Below are 27,446 nucleotides of genomic sequence, written 5' to 3' on the forward strand. Positions count from 1 at the left end.
AAATGTTTACCTTTTTTTTAATATTTTGCGATTTCCAAAGGTGTGGGAAGCCGTATAAGCAGCAATGCCAATTATATTACTGCTTGTTACAGATATTTAGCCGTTTCTTCGGAATATGTCGCGATTTCCGAGGTCCACTCACACACTTGAGAACTTAGTACCCTTCGCAGCTTATGGGATCGATCGGTGTCGACTTTCGTGGTGGCATCGAGTGATACATCATTTTGAAGTTAGTTCACAGCAACCTTCTAGTCACACTAGCCTCTCCCGAAAAACTGCAGACAGCAGCAACAGGAAGGGAAAAGGGTGGCCATACTTTTCCTATAAATATGTTTGCATTCCACGACATGGTGCATTTGTTCCTGAAAGATCTCTGTTTGGACTACAAGAAGCAAAAATCGGCAAAACCATGCGTAGTCCACTTTGTTACTCAGGCGTCCATATTACTGGGCTATACGGGGGAAGCGGGTGGAGCTAGAGCTTGGCAGAGGGCAGCGCCGCGTCGTCCCACTGGAACTCCTCCTGGTAGGTGTAGTAGGCGAGCCAGTAGCAGACGTTGAGAAGGCCGAACGAGGCGGGGAAGAGGACGCGCGCCGCGCGGTCGATCTGCGAGACGCTGTTGACGTGGCGCGGCGCCGCGGCGTCCCTGGCTCGCTGTGCGGCCTCTCGCTGCCGCTGGCGCCGGAAGGCGTCGTCGCCCGCCAGGCAGTACAGCAGCTGGCGCCAGCGCGGCACGCGCCGCTCCGTCTGCGTGTGGCGCGTCACGCGCGACAGCGGCGCGCGGCCGCCGTGGCCGGCGGGCCCGGAGTGCACGTGCAGCGGCACCGCCGCCGCAGCCGCAGCTGCTGACGCGCCCACCGCCGGCGAAGGCGAGCGCGACATGCCGTAGCTGGGCGGGTCCTGTGGGCGGGGCAACCAGGCTGTCACGAGCACATCAGCACTGCACTACACTGCACTCATCATACTCTGTCGAGTGCAGTTTCTAAAAGTGTGCAAAGGAGTCAGAGATATACAGGGTGTTACAAAAAGGTACAGCCAAACTTTCAGGAAACATTCCTCACACACAAATAAAGAAAAGCTGTTATGTGGACATGTGTCCGGAAACGCTTAATTTCCACGTTAGAGCTCATTTTAGTTTCGTCAGTATGTACTGCCAGTTGGCCGAATTGAAGGAAGGTAATGTTGACTTCGGTACTTGTGTTGACATACGACTCATTGCTCTACAGTACTAGCATCAAGCACATCAGTACGTAGCATCAACAGGTTAGTGTTCATCACGAACGTGGTTTTGCACTCAGTGCAATGTTTACAAATGCGGAGTTGGCAGATGCCCATTTGATGTATGGATTAGCACGGGGCAATAGCCGTGGCGCGGTACGTTTGCTTCGAGACACATTTCCAGAACGAAGGTATCCCGACAGGCAGACGTTCGAAGCAATTGATCGGCGTCTTAGGGAGCACGGAACATTCCAGCCTATGACTCGCGACTGGGGAAGACCTAGAACGACGAGGACACCTGCAATGGACGAGGCAATTCTTCGTGCAGTTGACGATAACCCTAATGTCAGCGTCAGAGAAGTTGCTGCTGTACAAGGTAACGTTGACCACGTCACTGTATGGAGAGTGCTACGGGAGAACCAGTTGTTTCCGTACCATGTACAGCGTGTGCAGGCACTATCAGCAGCTGATTGGCCTCCACGGGTACACTTCTGCGAATGGTTCATCCAACAATGTGTCAATCCTCATTTCAGTGCAAATGTTCTCTTTACGGATGAGGCTTCATTCCAACGTGATCAAATTGTAAATTTTCACAATCAACATGTGTGGGCTGACGAGAATCCGCACGCAATTGTGCAATCGCGTCATCGACATAGATTTTCTGTGAACGTTTGGGCAGGCATTGTTGGTGATTTCTTGATTGCACCCCATATTCTTCCACCTACGCTCAATGGAGCAGGTTATCATGATTCCATACGGGACACTCTACCTGTGCTGCTAGAACATGTGCCTTTACAAGTACGACACAACATGTGGTTCACGCACGATGGAGCTCCTGCACATTTCAGTCGAAGTGTTCGTACGCTTCTCAACAACAGATTCGGTGACCGATGGATTGGTAGAGGCGGACCAATTCCATGGCCTCCACGCTCTCCTGACCTCAACCCTCTTGACTTTCATTTATGGGGGCATTTGAAAGCTCTTGTCTACGCAACCCTGGTACCAAATGTAGAGACTCTTCGTGCTCGTATTGTGGACGGCTGTCATACAATACGCCATTCTCCAGGTCTGCATCAGCGCATCAGGGATTCCATGCGACGGAGGGTGGATGCATGTATCCTTGCTAACGGAGGACATTTTGAACATTTCCTGTAACAAAGTGTTTGAAGTCACGCTGGTACGTTCTGTTGCTGTGTGTTTCCATTCCATGATTAATGTGATTTGAAGAGAAGTAATAAAATGAGCTCTAACATGGAAAGTGAGCGTTTCCAGACACATGTCCACATAACATATTTTCTTTCTTTGTGTGTGAGGAATGTTTCCTGAAAGTTTGGCCGTACCTTTTTGTAACACCCTGTACAGGGTTTAAATTTTAAGTTGACAAACCAGAATAACTCGAAAAATAAGCTTCACATGAAAAAATGTGTAGAATCCAAAGTTGATTATTTTCGAGGGGGACATCTGCTGGTGCTAAAATTAGCGCGCCACCTCAGCCCCTTGGGGGTGGGGCGGGAGGCAACTTTAAAATTTCAAATGGCGACCCCCATTTTTATTGCAGAATGAGATTCTACATAAAAACTACGTACATTTTGTCTTAAACATTTGTTTTGATTCTTGGTAGTTGGCGCTGTAATTCAAGGAAATCCATGTTCTCATTTCTGCGTGGAAATGGTTACGGACAAATAACAATTGAGTTCACTCGTTATTAAGTAGGATGTTTGGTTAATTAGTTAGCTAGACAGATAATTCTTTTGATAATTAAAAGTTGTGTGGCCTCGTGACCACGAAACAAGCAAAACTTATCCAAATCTGTGGAAAAAATTAATGTAGTATTTGGGTCAACATTTGTAAAACTCTAAATCCTCTCTCTCAAACCCCACCCTATGGGGAGAGAGGGAGAGTTTTAGTTTGAGCGAATCAAAATTTATAAAGTAAATATTTTTTATTTATCCGTAACCATGTTCCACGCAAAAATGAGAGCATGGATTTTCTCGAATTACAGCGCCCACTACCAAGAATCAAAACAAATGTTTAATACGAAATGTACTTAGTTCTAGGCGCTTCAGTCCGGAACCGCGCGACTGATACAGTTGCAGGTTCGAATCCTGCCTCAGGCATGGATGTGTGTGATGTCCTTATGTTAGTTAGGTTTAAGTAGTTATAAGTTCTAGGGGACTGATGACCTCAGCTGTTGAGTCCCACAGTGCTCAGAGCCATTTGAACCATTTTTGCACTTAGTTTTTTTATGTAGAATCTGATTCTGCAATAAAAATGGAGGTTCCCATATGAAATTTTAAAGTTGCCTTCCACCCCACCCGCAAGGTGCAGGGGTGATAGGCTAATTTTAGCACCAGCAGATTTCCCACTCGAAAATAATCAACATTAAATTTTATACATTTTTTCGTGTGAAGCTTATTTTGAGTTATTCTGGTTTGTCAACTTAAAATTTGCACCCTGTATATTACAGTAACGTAAAATAACTTAAAAATTCTGAAATATCAAGATGTAATATGTGCTGATATGAGGTATACACAGTGAGGCAGCTAAAACTGGCCACCACAAATATGGGATGCTTCACGATGAATAGCACAGAAGTGGCATTACGTTGTAGTGATCCACTGAATATTGCAATCCAGAGTTTATTTTAGTATATATCAATCGTTATCCTTATGTACAGTATATAAACCAGAATGTATCTATGTATGGTTGTGCAGCATCTCCTCATAAAACACTGGATCGATTTCAGCCAAATTTGGTACACTTGCCGTTTACGCTAAGAGAATCAGCACTGTGTGGGTTAGAAAATCTTACCTCCCACAGGAGTAGAGATAGGGCCAGGTAAGTGTTTTCTACTCCTAACATGTAGGCTGTCCTGCATGATAAGCACCTTAAGTGGGTAGTATCCCCATGCCTTGGAGCAGCTACACGTGCAGATCAGCACTGCTGAGCAGAGGGATGAGGAGCTGGACAGTAATAGGGGCGCAGAATGAGGTGGACAGACAAGTAGGGGAGGAGGATATGGACATGCAGTGAGGTGGAAGAGGCGATCAAAAGAGGGGTTAGGAAGGTATGGACACAGAGAGGAGAGTATGAGACGCTCAGGGACAATGTGGAGAAGGAAATGGACAGGTAGAGAGGGGACGTGGTAAGTTGTGCAGATACATTATGTGATCAAAAGTATCCGGACACCTGGCTGAAAATGACTTACAAGTTCGTGGCTTCCTCCATCAGTAATGCTGGAATTCAGTAGGGTGTTGGCCCACCCTTAGCCCTGACGACAGCTTCCACTCTCGCAGGCATACGTTCAATCAGGTGCTGGAAGTTTTCTTGGGGAATAACAGCCCATTCTTCACGGAGCGCTGCACTGAGGAGAGGCATCAATGTCGGTTGGTGAGGCCTGGCACGAAATCGGGTTCCAAAACATCCCAGAGGTGTTCTATAGGATTCAGGTCAGGAATCTGTGCAGGCCAGTCCATTATAAGGATATTATTATCGTGTAGCCACTCCACCACAGGCCATGCATTATGAACTGGTGCTCGATCGTGTTGAAGGATGCAATCGCCATCCATGAATTGCTCTTCAACAGTGGGAAGCAAGAAGGTGCCTAAAACATCAATGTAGTCCTGTGCTGTGATAGTGCCACGCAAAACATCAAGAGGTACAAGCACCCTCCACGAAAAACACAACCACAGTGTAACACCAACGCCTCCGAATTTTACTGTTGGCACTATACACACTGGCAGATGACGTTTACCGGGCATTCGGCATACCCACATCCTGCCATCGGATCGTCACGTTGTGTACCATGATTCGTCACTCCACACAATGTTTTTTCACTGTTCAGTCGTCCAATGTTTACGCTCCCTACACCAAGCGAGGCGTCGTTTGGCATTTACCAGCGTGATGTGTTGCTTACGAGCAGCAGCTCGACCATGAAATCCAAGTTTTTTCACATCCCGCCTAACTGTCATAGTGCTTGCAGTGCATGGAATTTCTGTGTGATGGTCTGGATAGATGTCTGCCTTTTACACATTACGTCTGTCTTCAACTGTCGGTGGTCTCTGTCAGTCAACAAACAAGGTTGGCCTGTATGCTTTTGTGCTGTCATGTCCCTTGACGTTTTCACTTCACTATCACATTGGAAACAGTGGACCTATGGATGTTCAGGAGTGTAGAAATATTGCATACTGATGCATGACACAAGTGACACCCAATCACCTGACCATGTTCGAAGTCTGTGAGTTACGCGGACTGCCCCATTCTGCTCTCTCACGATGTCTGATGACTACTGAGGTCGCTTATATGGACTACCTGGTAGTAGGTGGCAGTACAATGCAACTAATAGGAAAAACGTATGTTTTGGGGGTATCCGGATACTTTTGACGACATAGTGTAACAACAGCATGGCCTGTAGTGGCTACACAGGCCTATCAGCACGACTGGGCGTAGAGAGTTGGGGAAGGAAATGACAGTGAGAGAGGGGGAAGGATGAAGTCGACCAAAAAAGGGGGAGGAGAAGTTGGACAGAGAATTCGTGGGGATAGACAGAAAAATAGAGGAAGATGAGGTGGACAGAAACGTTAGGAAGAAGGTGGTGGTCAGAGAGAGAGAGAGAAGGGAGGAGGAGATCGACAGAGAGCAGGGATGAGGAGAAGGACAGATAGAGAGGGGACGAGGCGTGTTGTGTGGGTATTATTGGCATGTCTTGCAGGGGTTACACCTGTAGATGGGCACGACTGAGTGTAGAGAGTGGGGGCAGGAGATGAACAGTGAGAGAGAGGGAGGATGAGATAGACAGATATAAGGGTAGCAGGAAATGGACAGAAGAGGGGCCAGGGGAAATGGACAGAGGGGGAGGGGGGGGGGATGAGGAGGAGATGAAGAGACAGGAGAGTGGGAAGGGAGAGAGGGACAGTTGAAAGTGGGCGGATGAAGTGAAAAGAGAGATGGGGGGATGGTGGAGAGGACTACATAGAGAGGGTGGAGGTGGAGGACGAGATGTGTGCAATACAAGTGTCGAATGCGTACATGAACAATCCTGCGGAGAGAATAATTCAGTAGAAATTTTGAAGTAAAGTTTCCTAACGTCTGATATTTGAAAATTATGGTTAACATTAAAAATTTAGTAATATTTCAAACAAGATACTCACAACCTAACAATTTAAGAAACTTTCGAGTTAAATGGTAAAAAAATTATTGTAATGTTTCTCAGTATTTCCCGGAATATTCTGTTGATTTAATCGCTGCCTCGATTCTGCACGACATCGGGTATACCAGATGTCGGAGGTCTTTTGGTTTAATGACTCTGAAAAATGAACTGACGAGGGTCTGTAGCAGCTCCCTCTTGTTTTTGAGATACCGTTGTGAAACCAAATTTTCAGTCCCGACTACAAGTTCTGGATCAGATTAAGGTCGTGACTGCCAGCAGGCAAAGTCAGCACGCTAATTCCATGGCCAGGAAACCACTGCTTATTAACTATAGTGCTGTGACATGGCGCACTGTGTAGCTGAAAGTTGCGCTGATCGTTCTTACCCTGAAACAAATCATGAATAGAGGGCATCATTTTCAATATTAAGCCTTCTTCTTGGTAATATTTCTCGTTAATGTTGACCTGCAACACTTTGCAGACGCCCAATGTCACGTCTTGCCATGTAACCACACACTATGACGCTGATGGGATGCTTCATAGTGGCAGTGGTGCACTAAGGCAACAAGTCTTTGCCTGGACGACGACGAACGAACTTAATTCCATCGCTTCCAAAGATAATAGTCTTAGTCTCGTCACTCCAAATGTCTTTAGCTGCGTCTTCTTGCGTCCACTCCCTAGTCCGTTTCATACGTTTCTGCCTCTGCATTTAGTTCAATAACGCTTCTTTTCGTACTTGGAGCCCTCGCTACCAAACCATTTTCACAAAATTTTTATCTCACCTTTCCACCAGAAGCTTCAGCCCTTAAAGTCTTCAAGATGGCATATCCATCTTTTTCGATTCGGCGATGACCTTGCAGAGAAATACGACAAGTTCTATTACAGTTATCCATATCAGTCAATATTGGTTTTCTGCCGGTTCTTGGAGCATTTTTCGTTGACCCCGTTTCTTCATACAAATTGCAGGTTTTCCCCACAGCCGACCTCGCAGCGCCTCCACCCAGCATTTTTGCTATTCTTGCATACATGTAACCTTATTCACCGAATGATCAGTCAGGTTCAAGCTTGATTTTCATTAACTCTACCTTCGACTTCACTTCCCTTTCCAGTTCTCTAGACAACACAACGTGCAGCTGTCCTAATGGGGTCTTGTCGTTTCTTTATGAGGGCAGTACTGCTAATAATCTAAAGGATCAGCTCCTCTTCTTTGTATTTATAGGCTTCGCCCTTCAGTCATTATCACAGGCAAAACTCTTCGGGGGTTAGGACCAGGGACCTTAGTGGCCAATTTCCGGGAAATTTTAGGTTTAGATGATGAGACACCTGACGACTAGAAGGTTCAAGAGCCCCGCCTGATGGAACAACATATCCATGCTTGAAACGATAGGAACCGCTTCCAGTGATGCTGGAAGCTCGTTTTCTAGAAAGTCTGCATAACGGGACGCTGTAAGATGGTGCGGTAACACAACAGGCCCAGTCTAATTCATATCTATCACACTGCACCATACATTTATAAAGATGCATTCTTCAAAATGCGCCACAATAAAATGAGGTAGGTTTTTGTCGGGCCACGGATGTCAGATACTTGTGTTATTGACACCGTCGCGAGTAGTGGCTTCACCAGCAAACTAATGACCTCACACAGGGCGTCACTGCTCAAAGCCGACAAGTGGATCCAGATCGTGTGACTGACTCCAATATGCGAGTATCCAACGGCAAAATTGCAATCGTTTGCATTAAACACCTTCCAAAAGTTGCTGAACCCGATGAAAATGACAATCATAGAGGTCTTGCGTAAATGATGTCCTTCATATTCTTGTATGCTGAACAGTGATAGTTGTAGATTAAATTCTGTGTCTGCTTGTTGAAGCAGCAACTGAATAACATTATCTGCTTCATCTGCATTTCTTTTGATTTGTAAGTTCAGATTAAATACGACTGTTGGGCACTCGACTAGTCTCACATAGTTTAGTGGAAACAGGAGTAAATGATCCTGAATCTGACACTCTGCGGTGAGAAAATCGTCGCCTGTTTTTCCTACGAGAAACAGCACGTTTCCATTACAAAACCGGTGCACAAATACTCAGCATTTCTATGTGTGTTATGCTTAAACGATGCAGTACTGACCAACAAATCACAACCACAGTTGAAAACTTGAATTGTGTGTTCTGAAGCGCAGCGTGAAAACGTAAAAGACGATAGATAAACCCATAGCAACTGGAGTATCAACACGAGAAATGAAAATTTATTGCTTTAACAGCAGCTGTATCTCGGTAACCAGGTGTATCTGTGTAACCAATATAAAATGGACACTTGTAGTCTAATAAGGAATATGTTATGCGAATTAGTTTATACTACTACCTGTAACAAGTCCGCCCCCGGTAGCTGAGTGGTCAGCGCGACAGAATGTCAATCCTAAGGGCCTGGGTTCGATTCCCGGCTGGGTCGGAGATTTTCTACGCTCAGGGACTGGGTGTTGTGTTGTCCTCATCATCATCATTTCATCAACATCGACGCGCAAGTCACCGAAGTGACGTCAAATCGAAAGACTTGGCCGGCCGCTGGTGGCCGAGCGGTTCTGGCGCTACAGTCTGGAACCGTGCGACCGCTACGGTCGTAGGTTCGAATCCTGCCTCGGGCATGGATGTGTGTGTTGTCCTTAGGTTAGTTAGGTTTAAGTAGTTCTACGTTCTAGGGGACTTATGACCTCAGCAGTTGAGTCCCATAGCGCTCAGAGCCATTTGAACCATTTGAAAGACTTGCACCCGGAGAACGGTCTACCCGACCGGAGGCCCTAGTCACACGACATTTATTTACCGCCAACAATATTTACTATTCATCCTGAAACACTGTTTGTATCAGGAAGGATTGAATATATCCGAGTGGTTTCGTTAAATAATAGCAGCGAATGTGCCGAATATTCCGTCGTACACACCGGCGCGTATCGAAGGGAAGCTGGGGAGGGAAAAGGGAGGTGAAAATGGGAATATAACATCCCGTATGCAACGTTTTATTAGAAGCGTTTACTATAAATTTCAAAAATTTCGGCTGATTTTCGGAGAATGTGATTGTGGTATAATCCAAAGATCGCGGTGCCGTAACAAAGTCGGCACCTCGCGTCGACACCAGAAGAGCTAACGATGTCTCGCGGCATTCCGCAAAGCCCGTATGTAGGCGCTGGCCAAGTCACTCCCTCTCTCGCAGCGCCTCAGCGCCACCGCACGGAGGCCAATGCACAGCCGATTAGAGTAAGGCTCGGCCCAGTTCGTGACCTCCGGTCGAGCACGCTACATCGTCTAGTTAGCACACATGGGTTACTCATATCTTATATTGAACTGCCATTCTGAACTTTGTACTTCAAGATTAGATGGTGGTGGTGGTTAGTGTTTAACGTCCCGTCGACAACGAGGTCATTAGAGACGGAGCACATGCTCGGGTTAGGGAAGGATTGGGAAGGAAATCGGCCGTGCCCTTTCAAAGGAACCATCCCGGCATTTGCCTGAAACGATTTAGGGAAATCACGGAAAACCTAAATCAGGATGGCTGGAGACGGGATTGAACCGTCGTCCTCCCGAATGCGAGTCCAGTGTCAAGATTAGAGTTTAGTAAATGTGTCCTTCAAGTGATGCTTGGTCCTTTAGCAATGGATAGCATAAAGTTAAGAGAACCTTTTAATCATTCTTGTAATAAAGTGAACTTATGTTTCATATCTTTTAGTCCCACTCCACCATCTCCCAGCGCAGTCAAAGAGCCCACAGTTACAGTATACTGCACGATTGTTGTTTCGTCAGGTCATAACAGTGACAGCATGAAAACTAGGATTCTCGAAAAGGGGAAGAACTTCTAAAAAGTAACAAGTTCCGTCCAACACGAAGTGCTTTTCAGTTCCATTCCTAAAGGTGACTCTCGTGGACTGGTGACTGGCTGCACAGAACACTCCAGTCCTAGCACCAGAAGATGGTGAGAGTGACACTCACCGAAACATCACCCGGATGGGAGTATGAGAAGATTTCACCAATAATAAAAGTTTATAAAAAAGAAAAATAAGGAATGAGTCACGAACGTCAACAGGAAGACAACCTTTACTTCTGACAAGCGAGTGCTGATCATTCCCGAAAAATTTCAGTGATCCATTTCTCAACAGGTATTTATTTCCGGATGTAAGTTTATAGTTTTAACCAATAATATAACCTGTGAGAGTATGGGACACTGTTTTAAAAGCAACTGATATATGTATTGTGAAGCAGATGTCAGAATATCAAAAGCTTTGAAGAGAACTGCAGAAAGTTTCAAGGTTAACACGAAACACAAATTTTAAAACATAATAATGTAATCTGAAAATGTTTCCTCTTTAACTCGAATCCCAGATCCGCCTCTTCCCCCACGTAAAAAAATTAAGATTCAGTAACTCATTGGTGAATGAAAACGTTTAGAATTTACTAATTCCTTCTTTTCAAAATAGCTCATAGCAGTAATCATAAGTATAGCAGATGGTATGAAATTGAGTCGAGTTTTACAAATCCGGTATGACGTCAACTGTTTGAGACAGATGAAAATTGGTGTCGGACCGGGACACGATCCCGGATTTTCCGCTTATCGCGAGTGGTCGCCTTAACCACTTCGGCTATCCGAGCACGCCTCCAGGTCAGACGCAAACTTGCGTATGTCACGTAGTCCACAACTTTTATGCTCGCAGATTTCGTGATTGCGGCACAAGGAGAGACTAATATTATATGAACATTTTAGTCCGTTGAGGGTTTCAATTTCTGTGTTTATACAGTGTCTGTACTTTCCATCAATGATGTATCCATTCCTTGCTGGGCTGAAACGACGATAAAATATCTGTATCTCCCTGTTTGGGAATCACGAAATGTGCCAGAGTAAGGGTTGTGGATTCTGGGACAGACAAAAGTTTAGATCGGGCCTGGAGGCGTGCTCGGATAGCCGACACTTCTTTATTTTTTTTAAAAAAAAAGCTCGGACGTCTGCCGCTGGTAACCTCGGATGTAGTATCTAATGTTGGTTCTGCCGGAAGGGCAGACTTTACGTTGTATTTATACTCTCTTTACCCATAGAAGGGCACAGTTGCACGAATAAAGAAACATTGATTGTTTATTCTGCCTCCCTGTTCCAAAAAAATAAAATAAAATAAAATAAAAAGAATTCGGTGGGGGCGGTTGAGGGACAGGATGGGGCACACATAGTGGCCAGGCCTCCGATTGCGGGCCCTGTCCACCCTGTCTCCACCAACCTAAAGCTAACCGCTCTACTTTCTTAAGGTAAAAAGATGTTGGAAAAAAACAGGCAGTTAGGGCAAGTAAGCGGGAAACACGAGATCGAGTCCCGGTTCAGTACAAATTTTTGTCTGTCACGAACAACTGATGTCAGGCTAAATTTGCAAAATGCGAATCCATTTCGTAAAGTTTACCACAGCTACAATCGTCAGAACAGCGTCTGTTCCTTCAGACATGCATGCATTGTAATATGAAGATACAGACACTTTATAAACAAAGATATGATAACCATCAACGGTGTACAGCAGATGTGTCTTAATTATGTCTCCGACGTGGGTTTACCAGTTCCTGTTATTATCTGATTGTAGTTCCCATTAACGAACACTATATGTCTCCTATATTTGTTTCTATAGTTCACAGGAGGACTAATATTGTCTTTAATTGCAATATCTGTATCACAGACAAGAAGGAAAAAAATCATTCTGTGACAGTGCAAGTTTGACATCATAATGTATAACAAACAATAAAGCATTCTATAAAGAACTTTGTGGTGCACCATGCTTGACTCCTTCGGTTTCAGAGTCCCTGTTTTTCTGTGGTTAACATAAAGTTGGCATATATTAAGACAGAAACAAAAATCATATTGTGTCGGCCAATCCGTCATAGTTTAACTTTCGCATCAGAATATCACGCGTGCACTCCACAAGAGTAAATTTACAACTACTGCTCAACATATTCTGCACGATGAAGATAATTTGTTCTTAAATGGTATCAACAACGTGAGTTTTAGCGCCCTGATTAGAAATTTCTGAGAAGAATTTCGTTAAAAACAGCAAAGTTCAAACATCTATAAAACGCAATCATCAGAATCTCGTATATCTTCCGTTCTCTCCAAAACGCTTAATTACCTCAATGTCCACTGAAGAGCCAAAGAAATTGGTACGCCTGCCTTATATCGTGTAGGGCTCCCGCGAGCACGCAGAAGTGCCGCAACATGACGTGGCGTGGACTCGACTAATGCCTGAAGTAGCGCTAGAGGGGATTGACACCATGAACCCTGCAGGGTTGTCCATACATCCGTAAGAGTACGAGGGCGTGGAGACCTCTTTTGAACAGCACGTTGCAAGGAATCCTGGATATGGTCAATAATGTTCAAGTCTGGGGAGTTTGGTGGCCAGCGGAAGTGTTTAAACTCATAAGAGTGTTTCTGGAGCCACTCTGTAGCAATTCTGGAGTTGCGAGGTGTCGCATTGTCCTGCTGGAATTGCCCATGTCCGTCGAAATGCACAATGGACATGAATGGATGCAAGTGATCAGACAGGATACTTACGCACTGTCAGAGTCGTTTCTGGACGTATCAGGTGTACCATATCACTCCAGTTGCAAACGCCCCACACCATTACAGAGCCTCCACCAGCTTGAACTGTTCGCTGCTGACATGCAGGGTCCATGGATGGTTGTCTCCATACCCGCACACGTCATCCGCTCGATACAATCTGAAACGAGACTCGTCCGGCCAGGCAACACATTTCCAGTCATCAACAGTCCAATGTCGGTGTTAACGGGCGCAGGCGAGGCATAAAGCTTTGTGTCGTGCAGTCATCAAGGGTACACGAGTGGGCCTTCGGCTCCGAAAGCCCGTTTCGATTATGTTTCGATGGATGGTTCGCACGCTGACACTTGTTGATGGCCCAGCATTGCAATCTGCAGCAATTTGCCGAAGGGTTGCACTTCTGTCACGTTGATTGATTCTCTTCACTCGTCGTTGGTCCCGTTCTTGCAGCGATGTCGGAGATCTGATGTTTTACCAGATTCCTGATACTCACGGTACACTCGTGAAATGGTCGTACCGGAAAATCTTCACTTCATCGCTACATCGGAGACGCTGTATCCCATCGCTCGTGAGCCGAATATAATACCACGTTCAAACTTACTTAAATCTTGATAACCTGCACAGTGTAGCAGCAGTAACCGATCTAATAACTGTGCTAGACACTTGTTGTCTTATATAGGCGTTGCCGACCTCAGCGCCGTATTCTGCCTGTTTACATATCACTGTATTTGAATACGTATGCCTATACCTGTTTCTTTGGCGCTTCTGTGCATAATGACTCTCTTTCTGGAAGTCATCTTTCGTTCTTCTTCTTGGTTCTTTTGAAATCACTGGATTGTATTTCTCACAGTAATTTATATATTTATTTTGAATTATCATTGCTAGACTCACTGTTCTTCATTCTGTATGTAACTGATATATGTTACGCTTTCAGTATTAGGCGGCTACTTAATACTGTATGCAGGCTACATTCACTCGTAGAGAGCTGAAGAGGCTAGTACATAATTCACGGAGAACAATTTGTTTGTAAATGCGATGTCAATAAGAAGATTCGCAGGTTGTACCGCTGTCGGCAGTGAAGGTGAGAAAGAATGACAAGACCTACTGAACTGAAGGAACACCTACTGAACACAGAATATGAACTGGGAGCGAACAACAGAAAGAAGAAAGTATTGAAGAGGAGAGAGAGACTAGTTCGACAACAACATTAGAAACCACGCGGTACACAAAGTGAATGAATTCTGCTACCTTAAAATCGAAATAACGAATGATGGACGAAGCAAAGAGGACATAAGAAGCAGACTACCACAAGCAAAAGGTGAGTTCCTTGTCAAATAAAGTCTGCTAGTATAAAAAAAGACTTTAATTTGAGAAAGGAATTTATGAGAATGAATGTCCAATGCACTGCGCTGTATGGAAGTATTTCATGGATTGCAGGAAAATAGGAAAAGCAGTCGAAGCGTTTGCTGTGTGATGTTCAGAAGGAAGAAGAAAAGTAAGAGGACTAACAAGATAATAAATGAGGAGACTCTCTATAGAATCATCAGTGAAGAAAGGGATATGTGGAAAACATTGACGGGATGATAGGACATGGGGTAAGACCTCACAGAAAAAAAATTGCCATGTTAGAAGGGAGCCGTAAAGTGAATTAACTATACGTAAGACAGAGGCCTTGATATATACAACAAATAACTAAGGATGTAGCGGCCCACATCAAACCATTCACAAGAATGACGAAAAAAACAGCTCTTAAAATGCCACACACAATCAGTACATGCAAAGAGATCACTACAGCCAAATAATATCTGTCTTATATATGCAGATTCAGTGAAACAGAGGTAGCGAATTAAAAATTCCTTGGCATTACGGTCGATAGGCGTATGACATGGAAGAATCACATCAATAAAATTTGCTACAACGCAGAGACAAACATATTCCCAAGACAGAAATGGACTGGGATAATTGCTGCATACTCTGTAAACTAAAAGTGCTAATTACGTATTCTGCCCACATCTATCTAGTGCACCATAATATGGGGAAATGAATCCCATATACACACAGATATATTGGTGAAACAACAGAAGAAACTTTCCCGACGCACTATACGTTATCCTAGAAGACATTTAGCACAAATAAATTCAGACAACAAAATGTTTCGAGTGTCTGCTCATTATGCGTCTATGAAACGATTGTGTGCTTCATAAGTAACGCCACAAGTTGATTAGTTACTTAGCCCCATGTTTCAAGTATTATTTACACTATAGATAGTCTTTTCAACACCTTTTACACATTACAGTAACAGAAATGTTTCTACGGAATAGGAGGATTTGTCACGGATAACTTTTTTAGATTGTTTCCCAATTTTGTTTTACTATCTCTAAGACATTTTTTATCACAGAGTTAAGTTATCAAAAAGTTTAGTTGGAGCATTCTGCACCCATTTTTGTGCTAAAGACAACATTAACATGGAGAAGTGAATGCTATTTTTCTCTCCGCCATCCTATTTATGAGCATCATTGTTCCTTTAGAACTGCAGTGGACAATTTACGACAAACTTCATGATGGAATAAATGTAGTGTAAAGCATTATTGAGAATGCCCAACTCCTTAAACAGATGCCTACAAGATGATCGTGGTTGTGCATCACATGTCACTCTTGTAGCACGTTTTTGAGCGATGAACACTTTTTTTTCTTAGAGGTGAGTTACCCCAGGACATTATTCCATATGACATTATTGAATGAAAATATGCGAAATATATCAACCTACTGATTTGTTTCTCTCCAAGATTTGTAATTATTCTGAATTCTAATATGGCTGAAGTAAGCTGTTGTAGAAGCTTCAAAATATCATCACAGTTTAAATTCTACTCAAAATGGACAGCAAAGAATTTTGAAGTTTCCACCCTATTCATTATTTTCTCACCATGTGTTACATTTTTTGCTTGTGCAGTACCCATAGATGTGGAGAACTGAATATGTGGCTTTTTAAAATTGACGCTAAGACCATTCGCAGGAAGCCACTCAGGGTACTGTTAAGAACATTGTTAAGCAGAAACTTACATGCCTGCAATATACGCAATAAGACTGATAATCATCCTGAAATTAAATGGCTTAAACTAAATCAAATTAATGCTATCATTTCTAGGTTATGATCACCATCCCAGTCTTAACTTGGAAGAACTTTGACATACAGTAAAGACATAGAAAACAAAGCTGCTATATTTCTGTCGTTAGACAGGAAAGTCGATATCCTGCAATGTCTGCTATGAATGACTGCCGGCCGTCACATGGGCCTGGCTGCTGCAGTAAAACCGAAGATAAAACGCGGCCAACGTGCCGCTGCACAACACTTCGAATCGTGCCGTGCTAACGTCTCTACACTGCTTACACTATACTTTTGTCACCTCACTGTTTACTGGATTTCAATTGGACTGCGTTTTGAATTTGTATTTCACGGATTATTGACGGATTTGCTTGACCGTGGACTTTCTGAATCATTCTCTTGGTGCGTTCTACAGTATGCGATAACACAGTGTAGACTGAAACTGTGAACTGTGAGTACCATGCGTCCAGGTCTTTTTGTATAATAAAGAGTGTATTGCGCTGTAGCAGGTGTAGTATTGACGATAAGGACTTTAATTTAGCAAGCATTTGATGATAAAAAACTTAAGTTCAGTGCTCACGAAACTGTGGCAGCAAGAGATGCAACTTCAAATGCAGTAGCAGCCATAACAAGAAGAACAACGGATGCAACAGGTGCAGCACCAGGCACGACAAGAAGAACTACAAAAGCAAATTCTGGAATATCAACAACACAAGCAGGAAGTGCTTATACTACAGCTGTTCATCAAGCGGGCACAGCATACATCTCCACCACTCACGCCATTTCCTCCAGAAGACAGAGACTGGCATTCACACTACAGACGTCTGGTGCTCCACTTACAGGCCAGTACCATAACATGCGTTACTAAACAGTGTGCTTTCGTGCTATTTACTAACTGCCAAATACTGTCTCTTCTACGAAAATTACTCCTTTCGATAAATCTGAGTGTTTGGGTTTCTCTGAAACCAACTGTTTACTGTCCAAGCAAAATGAGCAGCAAACAAATGTTCTAGGAGCTAGGCTACCAATTTTTCGCTGTTGTAACATATGGTATCACTCATATGCTGCATGGCCAATTGATCTCGAAGAGGTAACATGTAAGTGTCGACTTTTGTTTGAAAACCATAACTATTCTGAGTCGTTATTGTGTGATGTAAACACTGGGTAGTTATAATTGAAGTGCAGCTATTCAGAGAGGTCCAGTGTGGGCTATAATTATCGTATGGCAGAGAAACTTGGTAGATATTCTAATGTGTTAATACGAACGAATTAAGTTGGAAAAAAACTGGTTACAATTTTGGGCACCAGTTACAAATCTGGTGCATTAATTTCATGAAAGACATATAGAAAAGTTACGATATGTGCTGGATTAGAAGCAGGACATGGGCAGAAAAGGTCAAAGAAGTGAGAAAGACACAATGTTGATATTATTATTAACCGCTGCTTACAAAATTCGTTCAATATGATCACCGGAGACGTCGACGAGATGCTACGTACCTAAAACGAAGTGATCAAGAGTTGCTTGTAGCAGTTCCGGCGGAATCTGAGCAACATGTCCCCGTACACTGGCCTGCATATCAGGTAGAGACTGAACATGTAAATGCGTTCTTTTAGATTCCCCAGAGCCAAAAATCACGTGGATTCAGATCGGGTGATCCTGCAAGCATGCATCTAGAAAACGTCTGGAGATACCATGTTCGTGGAAGGTTGCATTAAGCAGATCTTGCATTGGACGAGCGACATGAGGTGCTGCTCCATCTTGTATGAAACAGTGGTTACCACACAGTTTCGCTCCTCCAAAGCAGGAATCACATGCTGTCCATAACGCGCAGAGGTCTCAGTACGGCTGACAGGCCCACTGGGTGTATTCTCTTTAAAGAAGAACGGACCGAGCATAAAGGTACTTGTGAATCCACACCACACAGTCAGATACGACGAGTGCAATGGCTCTCTGTGCGCAATACGCGGTTTAACAGTAACCCAAATTCTGCAGTTCTGTGTATTCACTGCACCCTTTAGTGTAAAATTCGCCTCGTGACTCCATAAAATATTGACCGGCCACATTTCATCAATTTCGATCTGTGTTATAAACTGAAGAGAAAATGCAGAACTTTGCAGCAACGCGTGAAGTTACAGTTACTGCACCCTGTGGATCTTGTAAGGGTACGAGTGTAAAACAGACTGAGAAACGTTCCTTACTGTTGATTATGGGACGGACAATCGTTGTGACAGCGCACAAGTGCTAGCAGTATCTGGGAGACACGCACCCGGTCAGCTGTAGCAACAGCAACCTCGTTGATAACTTCCAGTTGGATAGGACGCCTTCCTCTTTCCAGCATAAATCGGTTCTGCATAGATGCGTTAGCACATCTACCAAGTTACGCTGTCGTATTACAATTACAGCCCACTTCTGTAAATAGCTGCACTTTAGTTATCCATAATTGCGAGGGTACAGCTGAAGACGTTATCCTCCAGCAAGTTAAGAAATACGTTCAGCAAGATTGGCTGGAACACCTTCCACACCGCTCCCTTCCAGAACTGTGGATGTATTGTTCTCCAAAAAACAGGTTCCAGATGGTACTCGGAGTCCTGATGCTGACAGACGACGATCGTCCTGCCGCCACTACCTAAACATCACCCCGGGTGATGACCTGCATGGATGCGCTCGCGAAGCTGCAGGCCCCCTGGCCACATCACTCAGGACATCGAGAGGACAGCCCGCTCCTGTGACACTTGTGCGTTGGCGCTGCCAGTACCTCCACAACCATCCCCGCCTGGCCAACCCCGCAGCGCCCATGTGAGCGTGTCCATGTGGACTTTGCCTTCTTCTTCCTCAGAGATGTGGCTCGTTGTCATTGACTCACTTTCGAAATTTCCTTGCGTAGTTCGAATGTCAAATATGATAGCAACAGAGACAGTAAGCACCTTCCAGAAAATATTCGCCATTGTATCGGTCCAAGATACAACCATTTGGGGCAATGGCCACCAGTTTTCATCCAGTATGTTCAAGGATTTCTGCACTTGGAACGGCAGAACGCACCCGGTAAAGGAGCCATTCCACCCAGTCTCCAATAGTCAAGGTGAGTGGATTACTCTCATCTTTATTTTGCCGACGTGGAAGATGCTTTAGCTGCACCCAAGGCCAACATCCCAATTCAGTTCCTGGCCTCCTACTGGACCACGCCGATTGAAGGATGCTCTCTGGTGGAACTGCTTTTTGGCTGCCGACGCTGTACCCTCTAGGACCTCCACAGGCCTGAAATACATCCATGAGAGCCAAGTGTCGCCCCTGCTACTAGGTGGGCACAGGGGTATGGGCTTACACCATCGGGAGAGTCCCTGGATAGATACGAAATGTCATCAGAGCCACACACACGGCAGACGTGCACAGCGGACGCCAGTAATGCCGTTCTGGCATGACACTCCAACCAGCTGCACCCACATTTAGCGACTTCCTCCACAAGATAACCACCACTGACCGTAGACCAGCTCTATACAAAATTAGATGCCTGGAAGACCTCAGGTTCAGCATCGTTGCAGCTGGTTCCCCACGGAATGGGATCTTTTCCCACCTTCAGCATCGCCGATTTCCAGCATGGAATCACAGACCACAATAATCCAGCATCAGCACCCCATCACTCCACCAAAACCAGAAGGCACAGTGACGCCAGAGATTGAGATGGAGAGCAGACATTTAGCTGATATGCCCACCAACACCTTCCCCTGTCAGTTTAGCGATCACGATACCAACAGGGACACTTCTGGCCCTACGGCCAGTTAAAAATGGACGGTGGAGACGTTGTATCTGTATCACCAGACAGCGAGGTCGACTTCCTGAAACATCCATTATCAACGACTCTTCCGGCGGCTAGTAACCAGTAAGGGGGGCCTGTGGACTCTCACTGGGGTCTTCTGGCCACTGACATCATGCGGTAGACAAAACCCGAATGAAAGCCGTTTCAAATTTTGTTGTGCTCAAGTCTCCAATAAGACCGCATTTTCGTGACCTAGCTATTTACTGGATTTCAACTAGGCTTCGTTTTAGTGTAGTGTTCTACGGATTACTGAGGGATTTGCCTTACTCTGGAATCCATGACTTATTTTCTTGGCGTCTTCTACAATTTACGAAGACTGAGTGCGGACTGTAATTGTGAAATATCAAGTGAATACAGTGCATCCATATTTTCTGTGTAATAAAGAGTGTGTTTCACAGTAGAAAGTGCAAAGAAGGCACATTTAGAAACCTATTAAAAGATTACGTATAGTGTGAACGAAAATTCTCAGTCAAGGACATTCTCTAAACAAGAACGTCTTCATCATATAAGGTACATATGCAAACAAAATATATACTTTCTAAACGACGTCTATTTGATGAGATTATTCCTTCTGCTAGTTTTTACTCTTAGTTTCACTTATCTTCAAGTCCACAATAGTCTGCTGTGTTGAAAATGGTGTGATAGAAGGAAGGAAGGTTTATGTTTAACGTCCCATTCACAAGGTGGGATTGAGACAGATTACAAGTATACCTGTCCGTGTGTATTAACAGAGTAAATTAGAATAATATTGTAATATAAATGTAGTGAAATATGAATGAAAAGCTCTCAGGTGATAGTGTTGAAACACCATGACATTCCGACAAGTGTCATACTCATCTCCTGACGAAGGCCTGAGCAGTGGGAAAGTCTGTATTCAGGCGTGGTGTATTTCTGTTTGTAGTATGTTTATTCTTCTCTGTATAACGTGATGTATACTAATATCTGTTAGGTCTATGGACAACAAAAACCCGCAGGTGCAAAACGTTTAGTTCAAGGAAAGGGACATCCCTAATATCATTCGGTATAGTTGAAATGATATAATTGCCATGCTAATATAAAGTACTGACAGGTAAAAAGGCCTGAAATACGGTGTATATCATCAAGGTTATTCTAGACAAAGACCTGGATGGTTGTCATAAACTAGTCGCTGATTGTCTGTCGTCTTATGGCCGTAGGTTCACAACGAAATATAGCCGACCTGTGGTTATTTAGAAAAAATGCTCGATTTGACGTCTGCTTCTTCGCTTTGACATTATGAGCTTGTTTTTCTCCACCCTGTAGATACGTAATATACAACTGATCAAATAATAGATAACACCTGAAGGTCTAGCTAACTTATAGAATCAGATAACGCAGAGAAAGGTATCAGTGACCTTAAGGCTCTGATAGCAACTATGGCTATCGGTATCACAAGGAATGTTAAAAAAATATTTTTGCTTAGCAAGGTCAACAGGATACAAATTGCAGAGTATCTGAGTAATCAACAACAAATATTCAGCGCTGAGGACGAAAACGTGGAGCACAACTGGAAAAAATTCAATAGCGTCGTTTAATATGCCTTAGACAAGAAAATCTATGTTTCGAGCAAGGTCTTACAAAATAGGAAAGACGTACCGTAGTTTAACAGCCGTATTAGAAAATTTCTGTGGGGAAAAAAAGAGAGCTTTATCACTGAATTCGAGAGACGTCAAAACCTAGTGGACAAACCAAAGCTGGACGAAGGGAAAATGAGAGTAAAGATATGAATGAGACATGCGTTCAGCGACTTTGAAAGTAAAATTTTGTCAGTCGATCTGACTGAAACCCAAAAAGGTTTTCGTCTTACGTGAAACCAGTAAGCGGTTCGAAATCGTCTATTCGGCATCTCAGTGCCTATAAAGGCACCGAAACGGAAGATGATCGTGAGAAGGGCGAAATATTGATTTTGGTCTTCCGAAATTATTTCACCGCGGAAAAATTGTAATATGGTCCTTCCTTTCAGTAGTCGTATGAACATCGAAATGAAAGATACTGAGAGAACCGATCGCAAAATACAAAAGCTACTACAATCGTTTAGTAGTGGAAAAGCATCAGAACAAGGTGCCACACCTATAAGACTGTATGAGGAGAATGTGAAAGAACTTGCTCTCCTTCTAAAAGCAGAGTACAATAGCTCCCTGGAGTAACGAAGGGTACCTACCGACTGGAAAAAGGCACAGGTCATTCCCTTTTTCAAGAAGGAACGTAGGACAGATGTACATAATTATGGGCCTACATCATTGACGTCAATCTATTGTAGAATTATGGAATATGTTTTATACTCAAGGATTGTGACGTTTTTGGAGAACAAAAATCTCCTCTACAAAAATCAGCATAGATTCCGCAAACAGAGATCTTGCGGAACTCCGCCCTCCTCCTCCAAGAAGATCGATAGCGCTGTAGGCAACGGCGGTCAGGTTGACACCGCGTTCCTTGTCTTCAGGAAGACGTTTGACACTGTCCCGCACTGCCATCTAATCAAAAACATACGAGCTCACCTTGTCGAACCAGATTTGCGACTAGGTTCATGACTTCCCTGCATATAGAACTGAACACGTCGCTCTTAACGGAACAAAATCAAAAGCTGTAAAGGTAATCTTCGGAGTACCCAAGGAAGTGTGATAGGACCATTATTGTTTGCAACATAAATAAACGATCCAATAGAAAGAGTCGGAAGCTCTTTAAGATTTTACGCAGATGATGTTTCACTGTAAGAAAGTAGCAAAGCCAGAATGCAATATCGATTTGCAAAATAACCTACAGAAGGTTGATGAATGGTGCAGTCTGCAGCAGTTGACCCTGAATGTAAATCAATGTAAATATTGTGCATATTTAGGAAAAGAAAACCACTACTGTACAACTACACTATTGATGACCAATTGCTGGAAGCAGTATATACCGGAGAACATCTAGGAGTAACTATCCAGGGCGACGTTAAGTGGAATGACCACGTAAAACAAATAGTAGGAAGAATCTTAAGATTCTTAATGAAACGTAACTCATTCACGAAGGAAGCGGCTTGAGTATCGTAAACCGGGTATACTTTGACCGTCGTGGTTACTTTGACCACTCACACACCAAAAGTTTTACAGGTGTCTTCAGGTTTTCAGTTGAGTGTTTACATTATACTGTTTGGTGGTAAAATTTCATCAATATAAGCTAGATGGCGCCATATAGTGCCGATTTTCTTACGCAACAGTTGGTGAAGCTGTTGCAACTGAAGTTGTACGCGAAAATGTGTTTCAATCTGGTTGCGCAAAATCCATAGATATTTACCTGGAAAGCTATCGGCGTTTTCAACTATAGCACGTATGTTATTTGATCAATTCTCAAAACAGATCACTAACTAATTTTTTGTTCCCATGCACGTATGTGTCAGTACACAATGATGTGACAAAAGTTATGGAATACATCCCGTCGGCCTGAGTGGCCGTGCGGTTCTAGGCGCTACAGTCTGGAGCCGAGCGACCGCTACGGTCGCAGTTCGAATCCTGCCTCGGGCATGGATGTGTGTGATGTCCTTAGGTTGTTGTTGTTGTGGTCTTCAGTCCTGAGACTGGTTTGATGCAGCTCTCCATGCTACTCTATCCTGTGCAAGCTTCTTCATCTCCCAGTACCTACTGCAACCTACATCCTCCTGAATCTGCTTAGTGTATTCATCTCTTGGTCTCCCTCTACGATTTTTACCCTCCACGCTGCCCTCCAATACTAAATTGGTGATCCCTCGATGTCTCAGAACATGTCCTACCAACCGATCCCTTCTTCTAGTCAATTTGTGCTACAAGCTCCTCTTCTCCCCAATTGTATTCAGTACCTCCTCATTACTTATGTTATCTACCCATCTAATCTTCAGCATTCTTATGTAGCACCACATTTCGAAAGCTTCTATTCTCTTCTTGTCTAAACTATTTATTGTCCACGTTTCACTTCAATACATGGCTACACTCCATACAAATACTTTCAGAAACGTATTCCTGACATTTAAATCTATACTCGATGTTAACAAATTTTTCTTCTTCAGAAACGCTTTCCTTGCCATTGCCAGTCTACACTTTATATCTACTTCGACCATAATCAGTTATTTTGCTCCCCAAATAGCAAAACTCCTTTACTACTTTAAGTGTCTCATTTCCTAATCTAATTCCCTCAGCATCACCCGACATAATTCGACTACATTCCACTATGCTCGTTTTGCTTTTGTTTATGCTCATCTTATACCCTTCTTTCAAGACACTGTCGATTCCATTCAACTGCTCTTCCAAGTCCTTTGCTGTCTCTGATAGAATTACAATGTCCTTAGGTTAGTTAGGTTTAATTAGTTCTAAGTTCTAGGCGACTGATGACCTCAGAAGTTAAGTCGCATAGTGCTCAGAGCCATTTGAACCATTTTTTTGAATACCTACCAATACCGTTTCGGACCTCCTTTGGCCCGGTGTCATGCAGCAACTCGACGTGGCATGGACTCAACAACTCTTTGGAAGTTCCCTACGGAAATATTGAGCCATGCTACCTCTGTAGCCGTCATTAACTGGGAAAGTGTTTCCGGTGCAGGATGTTGCGTACGAACCGAGCTGTCGATTATGTACCTTAATTGTTGATGGGATTCATGTCAAGTGATCAGAGTGGCAAAATCATTCGCTCGAATTGTCCAGAATGTTCTTCAAACCAATTACGAACGGTCGTGGCCCGGTAACATGTTTGGGAACATGACGTCCACGTGACTGTAAATGGCCTCCAAGTAGTTATTTCCAGTCAGTGATCGGGACCGGGCGATGTGGCCGAGCGGTTCTAGGCGCTTCAGTCTGGAACCGCGCGACCGCTACGGTCGCAGGTTCGAATACTGCCTCGGGCATGGATGTGTGTGATGTCCTTAGGTTAGTTAGGTTTAACTAGTTCTAAGTTCTAGGGGACTGATGACCTCAGCTGTTAAGTCCCATAGTGCTCAGAGCCATTTGAATTTGAACCAGTCAGTGATCGCTTCAGCTGGACCAGAGGACCCAGTCCATTCAGTGTAAACGCAGCACACACCATTATGGAGTCATCCCCAATTTGTACTGTGCCTTGTTGACAACTTCCGTCCATGGCTTCTTGAGGTCTGTGCCACATTCGAAACCTACCATCATCTCTTACCAACTGAAATCGGAGCTCACCTGACCAAGCCGCGGTTTTCCAGTCGTCTAGTGACCAATCAATATAGTCACGAGCCCACGAGAGCCGATGGTAGCAAAGGGACTTGCGTCAGTCGTCTGCTGCCAAATTTCGACGCTCTTTCCCGAAGGATACGTTCGTTGAACACCACACATTGATTTTTGGTGTTATTTCACGCAGTGTTGCCTGTCTGTTGGCGCTGACAATTCGACGCAAATGCCGTTGCTCTCGGTTGTTAAGTGAAGGCCTTCGGCCACTGCATTGTCAGTGGCGAGAGGTAATGCCTGAAACTTGGTATTCTCGGCACGCTCTTGACACTGTGCATCTCGGAATACTGAATTCCCTACCGATTTTTGAATTGAAATGTCCCATGCGTCCAGCTCCAAGCACTACCGTTCCGTGTGTGAGGTAACGGGCGAATTGTGGCGACCTGAATATATTTTAAGTTCGGAGTTGGTGTGGCCGCGCGGGCCTCTCGGCAGGCCGATCAAGTGGTGCCGGACATTGGCCGGAGCGAGAGGGGTAGCCCCAGCGTGTGGTCCAGGCTGATCGCATGACTGGGAATTACATGTTGACGGTGTGACGAGGACTATGCTTTGTGTCGATGAAGGATATTTGTACACCGGGAGTGCCAAAGATGGCGGACTTTGTGAAACCATAATAGCAGGCATTTCACAGTTCATGTAGAAATTAATAATAGCCAGAGGAATCTTGATGCCTTAAAAAAAAACATGTGGATTACCACTATTTGCACGACGATTCTGATGGTGTAATCAGATTTTCAATATCTTTATTAGTTTAAAGTTTACTATGTGACTGTAAATCATACAAGTAACACCCAGCAACGAATTTCCAAAATCTAAATGGTTCATCCGATTTTGTCGATCGACGTGTCTTTAGACAGCTATTAGTGTAAACCTAAATTGGTATGAATTACTTGAGTAGTACATGCGTTATTGGAGATCAAAGTGGCTGATTACTATTAATCGCATCAGGCCATAAGTACTCCACAGTTACCCGAAAAAACGGTAGCAACATGCTTATAAATATATTTCTTCGTCTATGTCTTCGTTTATATCCGATATATACTATTCTTGAAGAAACTGGTCAAATATTTACTGTGTTTTAGAAAGCACAGAGACATTAGGCTACTGGCCTACTTTGTTTCTATTCTTTTGATATACGTTTATTTAATTTGTTTATGTATTTAATAATGTGTGTTAGAGCGTGTTTATGGTGCAGCCGTAGGAATATTTATTTAATTTCAAGTTATTTAAATGTAAATCCAGTATTTTGTTTGTGTTTCAATATGTTTGTGAGTGTGCGTTGGCTTGGAGAAATGGCGAGAGCGCTCCAGCCAGTCACAGTGCTCGTTTAATGGGGAGACTGGATGGAAGTGGGGGAAGAGTGCTGGACAGGACAGAGGAGTGCTAGACGGGAAGCAGCAACGGGCGGGCGCAGGAAAGACTTGGGGAGAGGGGCAGTTTTGCACGTGGTCGCGGGAGATAAAAATATTTCATAGTGCCGACTTGCGCACTTGCGAGATTTCTGTGGCTTCTGCAGTGGAGACGTAGACGTAGTATGTGTTTAGAAGTGAACATCTCGCGAGCTATGTCGTTTTTCATAATTATTTACGTGAAGTAGGACTCTATTGTTTCCCTGTTATGCAACTTATATTTTATTTAATTGCTGGACCATCGACACCAATAAGTGTTTTTCAGTAATAAACGGCATTCTTAAAGGTACTTCTGCTATTGTGCCCATCATTTAAAGTCGTTAAAAATAGTATCTGCAGATTTTATTTAATTGCAGTCTTTCATTTATAAATTTCTAGGTTACATTCAAAATTCGCAATTGCCGAGTAATAGGAAGCTTCGACCATTCGATTCTGGTGTATGTTCAAATTGTATACTGTAGACTCAGCAGTATTTGGCTTGTAATGCGCCAACTACGTATCCTAGCCCCTACACAACGAAAACACCCAAAACTATTAATATTTCAACACCGAGTCTGAGGGTAAGTAGTTGAGAGCCGCCTCATTTTTAATTTTTAAATCCCGCACGCGTTCAAAGTCTGTTATTCCCTGTGGTGTGACCATGATGACGTCGGACACTTTTTCACACGAATTACTTGAGTGCAAATGACAGCTCCGCCAATGCATTGCCGTTTTATACCTTATCTTTGCGTTACTACCGCCATCTGTATACGTGCGTATCTTTTGTCACCTCAGTTCATTAGTATTTCTGAGGTCATGTGCATGAATTTTCTGTTTCTTGCTCTGTACACTAGTCATTGTTACCCTACGACTACAGATACACATTTGATTAATCCGTTCAAATGGTTCAAATGGCTCTGAGCGCTATGGGACTTAACAGCTATGGTCATCAGTCCCCTAGAACTTAGAACTACTTAAACCTAACTAACCTAAGG

General features: G+C 43.8%; 1 protein-coding gene across 1 annotated transcript in view; it reads right to left on the reverse strand.

Moving 5' to 3' along the window:
• Positions 1-474: 474 nt before the first annotated feature.
• LOC124606218 (gamma-aminobutyric acid receptor alpha-like) overlaps positions 475-27,446 on the reverse strand; it is a 75,408-nt gene continuing 48,436 nt past the window's right edge. Inside the window, exon 8 of the mRNA XM_047138192.1 lies at positions 475-900. Within this exon, the coding sequence (XP_046994148.1) occupies positions 475-900 (426 nt within the window). The remainder of the gene's footprint in view (positions 901-27,446) is intronic.

Source organism: Schistocerca americana, chromosome 3 (genome assembly GCF_021461395.2).
Source record: "Schistocerca americana isolate TAMUIC-IGC-003095 chromosome 3, iqSchAmer2.1, whole genome shotgun sequence".
In the NCBI taxonomy this organism is placed as follows: domain Eukaryota; kingdom Metazoa; phylum Arthropoda; class Insecta; order Orthoptera; family Acrididae; genus Schistocerca; species Schistocerca americana.